Genomic DNA, 12047 nt, shown 5'->3' on the forward strand with positions numbered 1-12047 from the left:
CAGATTAAGTTCCTATATATCCGTGAATTACTTATTAACGTAGCCGAGCGGTCAGGCACTAGTATACTGTCACTCCTGTCTGGACTCCAGCCACAATATCATGCACGCAGGATAGTGCGACTACTATCCTTGCGATGGCGACTTGTTCAAGTATTCGTTCCTTCCCAGGGGACGCTTTGAGAAGAACTTTACTTGCAACGAGTTATGCCATCTCTTGCTGATGCCACAAGCCGTGCAGAAAGACGTTTCTGTGGCTAGTGTGCTCACTTGAGTGTTGTTGTTGTCCCTTGTGTTTCAGATTGTGATCCCATCCTAGTTGACAGTAATCAGTGCATTGTAAGAAGTTATTTGTTGAGTAACTTTCACATGTTAACGCTTGTAAGTGTAGTTTCTTTATAGTTGATACCTCGTATCACTGTGTGCGACTCAGAATAACCGGGGGGAGTGATCCACTCCACCAAGTTTGTTCATTCCTCCAGTAAGAAAGAACCGATACCTAGTATTCTGTATAGATGAATAATTACAGTATCAACTTATCAGTATTCAAGAATTTTTTTTTTTGTGTTCACGTTCTCTTCGAGTTCTGAGAGTTAACAGTCTAGATTTGAGTGCACCGAATCCGCCTTCTGTTAAACACTTCTTTGTATATATTCCTTCCTCAGAATCCGTAGATCACATGAATACAGATCGATCGATCAAATTTTTTTTATCACTTCCACTGTGTAATCCCAACGTTGAGTTTCATTCGATGAGTTGTGCTATATTATACCTTGTATTGCATTACAGTTTCAGTTACGTAACTGGTTACTACTACTGATATATATATATATATATATATATATATATATATATATATATATATATATATATATATATATATATATATACATATATATATAAGTGCACCTAAGTGGTGCACTTAGGAGTCTGTGGAGACAAAGAACTTTGTCCTTGGAGGCAAAGAGGGGAATGTATGAGAGTATAGTTTTACCAACGCTCTTATATGGGTGTGAAGCGTGGGTGATGAATGTTGCAGCGAGGAGAAGGCTGGAGGCAGTGGAGATGTCATGTCTGAGGGCAATGTGTGGTGTGAATATAATGCAGAGAATTCGTAGTTTGGAAGTTAGGAGGAGGTGCGGGATTACCAAAACTGTTGTCCAGAGGGCTGAGGAAGGGTTGTTGAGGTGGTTCGGACATGTAGAGAGAATGGAGCGAAACAGAATGACTTCAAGAGTGTATCAGTCTGTAGTGGAAGGAAGGCGGGGTAGGGGTCGGCCTAGGAAGGGTTGGAGGGAGGGGGTAAAGGAGGTTTTGTGTGCGAGGGGCTTGGACTTCCAGCAGGCATGCGTGAGCGTGTTTGATAGGAGTGAATGGAGACAAATGGTTTTTAATACTTGACGTGCTGTTGGAGTGTGAGCAAAGTAACATTTATGAAGGGATTCAGGGAAACCGGCAGGCCGGACTTGAGTCCTGGAGATGGGAAGTACAGTGCCTGCACTCTGAAGGAGGGGTGTTAATGTTGCAGTTTAAAAACTGTAGTGTAAAGCACCCTTCTGGCAAGACAGTGATGGAGTGAATGATGGTGAAAGTTTTTCTTTTTCGGGCCACCCTGCCTTGGTGGGAATCGGCCGGTGTGATAATAAATAAATAAAAAAAAAAAAATATATATATATATATATATATATATATATATATATATATATATACATACATATATATATATATATATATATATATATATATATATATATATATATATATATATATATATATATATATATATATATATATATATATAAATTGCTCTTGCTATAATAAGGTTAGGTAAGTTTTCTAAGATTCTTTTGGTGCAAAATTAAAATTTTTTACATTAACATTAATGAAAAAAAGATATCTTTAAACGTATAAGAGAAAATTTCAGAAAGAACTTAATTTTAAATGAGTTCTTGCTAATTGACCAGTTTTACATATTCGGCACTACATATATATATATATTTATATATATATATATATATACATATATGCTCCCTCCTCTTATTTTCGTTTGTGTGACTTTGTAAATGGTCCAAGTCGGACCGAAACGTCGTCGTAAGCTCCTCTCTTCTATGTGCGGGTTATTTGTGTATATAGCACTAAGTTAAAGTAAGTACCCAACTATCATTATACTACGCAGACAAATGTGTTGCTGGAAAGGTGTATATACTAACTGCTACTGTGCTAAAGAGGATACATGAAGAAAGAGGATTCAGGAGGATTCTCGTCATCTTCATTATTGTGAATTCCATGTCCGCTATGTCTTACTCCTTCTACCAGTGTAATTCTTATTTATCAAAAATATATGGCAGATCCTTTTTTCAGCTATCAATTAGAATAATGTGAAACGAGAAGCAAACAATGGCAGTTAAATTTTTCTCGTTATCTATATGAGATTATTTCCTATTGTCTTGCAAATTTTTGACAGGTTTATATATGTAAGGAATTTATTAATCCATTCATTAAACACCTGTGAAACGTCTTCACTTTAAGTTATTTTTCAAATTCTGATTACTATCTTCAGGAAAAAAATTCTAACAATCATTTCTTAAAATATTTAAAAAAATCTTCAATATGCCTCATTTTTTCCCCATCATTCACTTCTAGTCACGTGATTTAAATAATGCAATTTAAAACTTTTCTTACTAATCCATCAATATAAACAAAATACCACAGTGTTTCTGAGACTCACTCTATACATGCAGTTACATTCTAGGATCAGGAGGATGACGAAGGTTATGATTAGTGTTGCCAGTGATCTTCCAGGTTTTGCTGGCAGTGTTTTATTACAGTCCATAAACCTTATTATTGCTGAATTTTCTGATCTTACACTCAGAGCTTCAGTTGTGGAAGTTAGTTGGTTCATCGTTGTCTGCATTCCTGATACACTGCAGAACTCTTCTCTGGTCATGTTGCACCGTTGTTCTATGTAACTCCAGTTACTGAAAAAAAATTATATATTAGTCTTTCTTGAGACTAATTCATACATAATTTTTAACTATATTTTTTTATTAAATTATCAAGTATAATGTTATTAAATTATCAAGTATAATTTTTATTAAATTATCAAGTATAGTTATTAAATTATCAAGTGTATTTTTATTAAATTATCAAGTATAATGTCATTGAATTATTAAGTACAACTTTATTAAATAATAAAGTATAATTTTATTAAATTATCAAGTACAATTTTATTAAATTATCAAGTACAATTTTATTAAATTATCAAGCATAATTTTATTAAATTATCAAGTGTAATTTTATTAAATTATAAAGTGTAAAAGTTTACATGGGTCGTAATGATCTTTTACACTCCATCTGGATCCTAGTGTTTGGGTCACTTTCTTATTATCATATTACTAGCATTATCAAGAAGATCCGGGAACACGTCATAGTCCAGTTTAACTCCTACAGTCACTCCAGATTTCCATTCTTTGTTTCTAGTCATTGTGAACTTTTGAATTATATACATATTCTCTGCATAACTATGGGCTTTCTGTATGTGTATCTAACATGTCACATATTTCTGTACAAACACTGTATCATGCTGAAATAAATTATTATTATTATTATTATTATTATTATTATTATTATTATTTTTTTTTATTATTTTTATTATCACACTGGCCGATTCCCACCAAGGCAGGGTGGCCCGAAAAAGAAAAACTTTCACCATCATTCACTCCATCACTGTCTTGCCAGAAGGGTGCTTTACACTACAGTTTTTAAACTGCAACATTAACACCCCTCCTTCAGAGTGCAGGCACTGTACTTCCCATCTCCAGGACTCAAGTTCGGCCTGCCGGTTTCCCTGAACCCCTTCATAAATGTTACTTTGCTCACACTCCAACAGCACGTCAAGTATTAAAAACCATTTGTCTCCATTCACTCCTATCAAACACGCTCATGCATACCTGCTGGAAGTCCAAGCCCCTCGCACACAAAACCTCCTTTACCCCCTCCCTCCAACCTTTCCTAGGCTGACCCCTACCCCGCCTTCCTTCCACTACAGACTGATACACTCTTGAAGTCATTCTGTTTCGCTCCATTCTCTCTACATGTCCGAACCACCTCAACAACCCTTCCTCAGCCCTCTGGACAACAGTTTTGGTAATCCCGCACCTCCTCCTAACTTCCAAACTACGAATTCTCTGCATTATATTCACACCACACATTGCCCTCAGACATGACATCTCCACTGCCTCCAGCCTTCTCCTCGCTGCAACATTCATCACCCATGCTTCACACCCATATAAGAGCGTTGGTAAAACTATGCTCTCATACATTCCCCTCTTTGCCTCCAAGGACAAAGTTCTTTGTCTCCACAGACTCCTAAGTGCACCACTCACTCTTTTTCCCTCATCAATTCTATGATTCACCTCATCTTTCATAGACCCATCCGCTGTCACATCTGTTATGCTGCTACATAGTATATTTCTCATTTTTATATATGAACTATAACTTACATGACAAGAATGAGATAAAGTTATATACTGAAAATTGATGATTTTCAGTTTTTTTTATAATAGTATAAAGGTACTGTAAAAGCAAATGTAAAAATCTTACGCAGATGTATAAAATAAGTGTATTACCTCCTCCCATATCGACACTATGCCCAGCCCTTCTAGGGTAGGGTAGGTGCCTGAGCCAGAGCTTGCAGCTCACAAGACTGTCATTCCCATTAGCCCCCTTGAGGCGGGTATGGCAGACCAGAGAGGCCTAGCTTGTGGCTAGGCCTGGGGACAGTTGGTCCCAAAGATGAGGAGGTACTTGTGCCTCCTCCCATGGGGGGCTTAGGTCTCAGACACTCCCTAGAGAGGGAGCCAAAGCCGGGCCACCACTTGGAAAAGGCCCGGGCCGGGAGAATACCGGCGAATAATAATAAAAAAAAAATAAACGTGTTGGTACTTACTCTACACTTTCCATGAAGACACTTAAAGAGACAACAAAGATCAGTTCCACTAGGAATAAGGCAAGGAAGATGAAAGAAATATATGACTTCCATTTATGCCTGAGCCAGGCCTTTGTTAGAGAATGTTGAAGCAGCTGGTGATGGTTGTGACGCACCATCACACCCACGGGATGATACTTCTTCCATTTAATTCCATCTTGGATAATTTCTTCCGCATCTTCACGCAACTCTCCACATTTCTTGCAAGGACTTTCAGCAATCCTGTTTGAGGCTGAGAATCATGTATTTAATAACTATTCTGAATAAACAAAAAAATTATCCACAGTATGAGTTAAATTCATGAATTACATAATCGAAATTCATATGGCGACACATGCAATAAGATCACAGTAAACAGGTAATATAATATGCAGAATAACCACTGTAAAAAATTAGTGAACTTCCAAGCACTTTCGTGATTTTTCACATAATCAAGGAACTTGTGGAAATTTTTTATAATTTTCCTGAATGTAGAGCATATAAATGTGAATAGATAATATAATATGTGTAAAATTGTGACGCTGATTTGACCCTCGAGAAATTTCGATTTGAGGGGTGAACCAGCGTCGCGGAGGAATGCACGGGAAGACACTCAAAATATGGCGATCTAGTACTGGTTGTGTAAAGTGCTTTAATAATCGGGCGTCATCGAGGCCGAAAATGGGTGTATCGGCTGGAATCAAGGATTAGAAAAATCTTTAACGTCCTCCATTGTGGTAAATGAGAGGACGCCGAATCTTCTGGGCAGCACCTCAACTGTTAAGTACACCTCTTACAATAGTATGCAGGGGCTGGCTAACTTTCTGTTATACATTAATAGAGAAGTGTTAGGATGTGATCTATCAACAATATAATTATGTTGTAAGTTCCATATAATGGTTGTATTTATAATAGTGTCTATATTAGGCAATCTCTTTTCGAGAAATTTTTTGTAATACTATGGACCCAACCATTCTATTTTAATTACCAGTCAAAACTATATGATGCAGTCCACATATTCTAATTTACCCGAGTTACTGGTTTTATTAAATGTCTAAAATGATTTATAGGTCCAACTTTGTATGAGTGAGGTTTGGAGTGGTGGGCATCGAGGGAGATGCAGTGTTGTTACCTTCTGTACCTGAACTTCCACCTAACTCTGAGGTGTAATTGTCATCAGTGAGTAATAACTGTCTTAGTTGTTCCTGGTCCAAATTATGTGAATTTAAGAATTCAGGTTAATGCCTGAGAACCTCATTCAAATAGTTTCTCACAGAACTGTTCCTTGATAATGTGAGAAATCACGAAAGTGTTGGAAGTTCACTATTTTTCACAATAGTTGTTCTGCATGGAGACGCATATAATACCTGGTGGAATATAGTAGTTATCTTCTAGTAATCTAAAGTCATAAGTTACTTTAGATACGGAGCATTCAATACATTTATCCAGTACTTTCTGTGCAAGGTCAGGGAATTTCTCAACAAGCTTCCTAAAGTTCTGACACAGATGCACATTTTGTCCGGTCAAACTAGCATGCCACCAAGAACTGTCAATAATGGCCTCAACAGCAGTTCTGTCAGTAATTAAAGTATTAAAAATAATTATTTCTAACATAATCATTTTATATAAATATTTCGAATGCAAGCATCATAGAAATGAGTGACTGTCAATGATTCGTATGTGCCACTGGATGTGCCACTGGAGGTGCCACTGGAGGTACCACTGAAAAAAACTCAAGGGAATTAACGTGTGAGTCAAACTCCAGTTTAGATGTGGTTCATCATCACATAGAAGAGGCCTGAGCTTGTTACCACCTGCAGCTCATAAGACTGCCATCCCCACGAGCCCCTTTGGGGCGGGGCAGATGGCAGACCAGAGGCCTAGCTTCTCCCTACGAGCCCCGTGAGGGCGGGGACTGTGGCTAGGCCTGGGGACACTTGGTCCCAAAGATGAGGGGGTACTTGTACCTCCTCCCATGGGAGACTTAAGTCTCGAGACACTCCTCAGATAGGGAGCCAAGGCCGGGTCACCACTACTTGGAAAAGATCCGGGCCGGGAGAGTACCGGCGAATAATAATAAAAAAAATCATAACATACTACCATGAAGAGGAAAAAAGTTCTGAAGCCAAGAAATGCAACTAAAAGTTAGGTATCACTATTTTACTACTGTATATGATAGAATATTATATGTTCTAAGATTTAATGCATTACATATCTAATAAAAATATATTTACATAATTATACATGCTATTACATATATATAAAGAATGGCTATTCCGCTGAATTCATTTTTCTCCAACCACTTAATGTCATTCCACCAGGAAAGGATGACCCATAAATGGAATTATTATTGATCATTTATTCAACATTTGTCTTGCTGGAGTTGCACCGGCAAATATTTCAAATAACTCTGCGAACTACAACACCCACACTGCTCCTTCAGAGTACAAACACTTCACTTCATACTTACAGGGCTTAAGTTCAGCTATCGGGATTCCATGAATTCCATAATGAATGTTACTTTGTTAACACTGCAGTGGAAGTTATTTCAAGAAAGGAAATTGTCTTTAGTCACTCCGATCTAAGACGATCGTGGTCGCATGCTGGATTCTCTAACACCTTCCAAATAAAACATCATTCTTACTCTACTTCCAACCCTTCCAGACATGACCCCTACACATCCTTCTTTCCGTCACGCATTTCTACATATTTTTGGTTATCCTATTCTGCTCTATCCATTCTAAATGGTCTATATTCCCTCCCCCACCACGTAACCCCACACAGTCTATTAATTTCAACGTTGTTTACTGTCTGCATAATTTTCATACCATACAATGTTATCAAAATGTCGTCTCTACTGCTTTCAGTCTTTTGCTGCAACGTTCAAAGCACTTGCCTGACAGCCACATGAAAGCGTTGATACCACTACACTGGCACCAAAACTCACACATTTACAACCAAAAAATTACTTTACATCACTGTCAATAAAAAATATATTTATCAATCTACAAAAGTCATTTTTTTAAATCTAATTTTTAAGGGAGTTCGGCCTATTTCGCAAGTGATTAGGAAAATATGTTTGTACAGCTGTTAACATCAAGCTTCTTTTTAGGAAATTAAATGTGTTCTTGAAGTGTAATATTGCTACTGCAGTGTCCTCGACAGGTTGTTGATATTACACCCTTGTTACATGAACCACTCATTCGCTGCCTTGAAAGACCTCAAAGCCAAGCTGATTTCTTTGAGACATCATTGTTGTCTCGCTACTTTAAGAACTAGGCCGCGAAGTGTGTTGCCTAAGGCATATGACCTAATTCCTCCATCTTTATTAAGGGAAGAAAGCGATGCACCAGGGAAGGCTGTCTTTTGTCAAGAATCAGACCAACCATTGTGTTGTTAACGAGCCTTGTGGTCTCCGGTAGCAATGTCTCTGGAATCTCCCCGAGAACTGATTTAACCATCTCAGATTTGGGGTCTGCTCTCCCAGCTTCTTGTTGACAGGGAAGGCGAATGAAGTTGTCAGCTCTGGAAAAATCTCTTTACGATTTCATGACCCTCGAGGCTAGCGACTTGCTATATCTTTCCGGCACGGCTAAACAGACATTGCCAACAAGTAACAAAGTGTATGATGCCTTGACGGTGAGAAAAGCATTTAGGATAGTATATCCTTCGTTTAAATATTTTTATGTGTGTAGATGGGCTGCTTTGGAAATAGGTGGGAGGTTCTAGTAGGAGATGCTTTGATAGAATCCGAGATGTTATTTGATGAGATGAGAAAAGCGTTTGACACAGTAGACCACGGCATCCTACTCCACAAACTTGACCATTATGGTATAACAGGCCATGTGCTTGCATATTTCAAATCCTATCTTACTAATAGGTATCAGTATGTCACCATTAAAGACACAGCCTCATCAACACGGCCACTTGATACTGGAGTTCCGCAGGGAAGTGTCCTTGGTTCCCTGCTCTTCCTCATTTACATTAATGATCTTCCAAACGTATCCCAACACCTGAAACCCATTCCATTTGCTGACGACACGACTTGCGTCATCTCCCACCCTAATCTTGCAACCCTCAACACCATTGTCAACGAGGAGCTTCTCAAAATATTGACTAGGATGACAGCCAATAAACTAACACTTAACACTGACAAAACCTACTACATTATGTTTGGTAGCAGAGCAGGTGTTGCGCAACTTAACATTAAGATCGACAACACTCTAATTGCCAGACATAATGAGGGCAAATTCCTAGGTCTATACCTCGACAACAACCTAAATTTCAGCACCCATATCCAACACATAACAAAAAAAGTATCCAAAACGGTGGGGATCCTCTCCAAGATACGATATTATATGCTGCAAACTCCCCTTCTCACACTATACCATTCACTCATTTATCTATACCTCACCAATGCTATTTGTGCTTGGGGATCAGCTGCAGCAACACACCTAAAGCCAATAATAACCCAACAAAAAGCCGCAGTAAGAATAATCACTAAATCCCATCCCTGGCAACACACTCCCCCACTCTTCATAGATCTACACTTACTCCCTGTTCAGAACATCCACACTTACTACTGTGTAGTCTATATCTACAGGACCTTAAATTCCAATATTAACCTTGACCTAAAACGCTTTCTTGATAGTTGTGACAGGATCCACAGGCATAACACCGGACACAAACATCTCTATGACATTCCCAGTGTTCGACTAAACCTTATACACCCCGTCAACTAACTACATGAAAACTACCTGGTGGTTCACACTTACACTCACTCACCCATTGGCTATAAACACAGAAATGCGAATCTTAATCTTAAAATAATAAACCCTAACTAGTCATAAGTTTGCCTATGATACTCCAATATAGACACTATGTATTGTGCCAAAACTAAAGCATTCACATTGCTAAACTCACAAACTATAATATAGTCACTTAGCCTTAATACCATAATCTGTAATAATTTAAAGTTAAGAATTAATCTAAGTCTGCCCGAAATGCCTAGCCATGCTAGGTGTCCTAGTGGCCCCCTCTGTAATTAGTATTTTAAAACGTGTAAACCACACAATATCCAAAATCTGTAAACCCCGCATTGTAATCCTTATAGAGAATAAACTTGATTGATTGATTGATTGAAGTATGGCTGAAGTTCGACACTTTCCACGGGAGGACATACTGAACCAGGTAGCTACCATGTTTGCGGAGGAAACCATTAGTATTAACGATAAACCTGTACATACGATCGTTACTTACCTCACCTAAATTGCCAGCTACGCCATTCCCTTGGCTACTAGCTTCCTCCTGATTAGCGTCCATCCAGCTGGATGCATCCATCCTAACCTAAGCGATTTTCTCGAGATAGTCCAGGACTGCTTTTTAATGAAGCTTCTAACATAACCAACTAGAGGAAATAACCTGCTTGATTTGGTTCTGGTAGACAAGGAGTCAATGATACATAATTGCTAGGGAATCATAGACGAACCCAAGACAAGCTCACCTGAAGGTAATTCGGGTCCTGCTTACTGTTAATGACAAAGCAATGTGTATTATCTGTACACTTTTTTTCTCTCTGTCCTGACGAACTGCTGTCAAACGTTAGAAGGCACTTAGCAAACTATATGCTGGGCTTGTCAATAAATTACCACAGATGAGTATCCTTTTGGATAAGAGAAAAATGGTAGATGTGACCAACATTTACAAAGAGGGAGTTCGGTCTACAGAACACTTAGCTTAATGTTAAAGATTGGAAAATTTATGAAATTAATTATTTCTAATGCAATTGAAAATCACCTATAAAGATGTTACGTGATTAATGAATCTCCGGACTTAGATATTTGAGGTAGTAGGTAGTGATAGCTAGTACTTCATTACATACAGGAACTTCATGAGTTCAGTAATAGAGTTCTACGCAATAGACAACTAAAAAAGTAGCGGCACATTTATAGGAGGAAAAACTTTCTCTTGAATTGGGGAATGGATGACCGATAAGCAAAAGAGATTTTGCAATACTCAGCCCCTTGCAATACTCAGCCCCTTGCAATACTCAGCCCCTTGCAATACTCAGCCCCTTGCAATACTGAACCCCTTGCAATACTCAGCCCCTTGCAATACTGAACCCCTTGCTCATCACTGTCTACATAAAAGACATGGACAAGAGAAAAAAAAGCGGCATAAACAAGTTTGTCAATGGCACTAAAATAGGCCGTCAAATCTTTTACGATGAAGTCACTAGAGTGTTACAGGAAGATCTGGGCAGGTTGATGTCGGAAAAGTAGCAGACGCTACTTGCTCTTTAGTGTTCGGTCAAAGGAAATATTAAAGGAATTTTAATACGTTTCCCGTATGTTATAAAAATGGTCCATTCTAAGATTGTTTTGCTCCTGAAACTTTTGGTTTATCATTGATCATTATTCAAAGATTTTTTGAAAGTGAGTCCAGTCATTATTCAATCTTACGATTGGTTGGGAAGTACACTTTCCTAAATCTAGAGCTAAATTGCTTCTTATCTTGACTCTTCTCACTGCATGAGAGACAGTTAAGGATATCTGATTTGTTATTTGAGAAAAATAAAAGCTGCAATGTTAACCATTTTCTGTGCATTGACAAGGCTCTGAAAAGGCTCTAAGTAGGTTCTAAAAACCTCGTTTGGGGAAATTTCGCAATCCTTGGAAAAGAAATTATCGATGGCACCTACAAATTATTACAGAACCTCATGAAAATGAAAACGTGAAAACTTAAGGGTTCTGGGTTACAGAAATCTTAAGCCAAGGCAAAAGTACATAATTATTTGCTATGAAGTTATTAGAATTGCTGGTTTCGTATCAAGAAGAATAAATAATAGAAGTACTCAGACTATTCTCATATTTTAGATACCCTTGGTAAGACCTTATTTAGATTATGTAGCTCGCTTCTGGTCTTCCTATTAGAGAATTAACATAAATGTGCTGGAAAATATGCAGAGAAGAATAACACAGTTGATCCCATATATAAAAAATCCTCCCAGAGGCTGAAAACACTGGTTTTATCCTCTCCGGAATATCATAAAATTAGGAAAGAGAAGGAGGGGGGATATATGACT

At 38.0% G+C, this 12047-nt stretch overlaps 1 protein-coding gene across 2 annotated transcripts in view; it reads right to left on the reverse strand.

Moving 5' to 3' along the window:
- Positions 1 to 12047, reverse strand: part of LOC128697990 (transient receptor potential cation channel subfamily A member 1 homolog) — a 79504-nt gene that overhangs the window by 5457 nt on the left and 62000 nt on the right. For both annotated transcript variants that reach the window (XM_053789976.2, XM_070097638.1), the window contains 3 exons: positions 6331 to 6536; positions 4946 to 5216; positions 2726 to 2975 (listed from right to left, as the gene is read on the reverse strand). In XM_053789976.2, coding sequence (XP_053645951.2) covers positions 2726 to 2975; positions 4946 to 5216; positions 6331 to 6536 — 727 coding nt within the window. The remainder of the gene's footprint in view (positions 1 to 2725; positions 2976 to 4945; positions 5217 to 6330; positions 6537 to 12047) is intronic.

The sequence above is a fragment of the Cherax quadricarinatus genome, chromosome 58, assembly GCF_038502225.1.
Source record: "Cherax quadricarinatus isolate ZL_2023a chromosome 58, ASM3850222v1, whole genome shotgun sequence".
NCBI lineage: Eukaryota > Metazoa > Arthropoda > Malacostraca > Decapoda > Parastacidae > Cherax > Cherax quadricarinatus.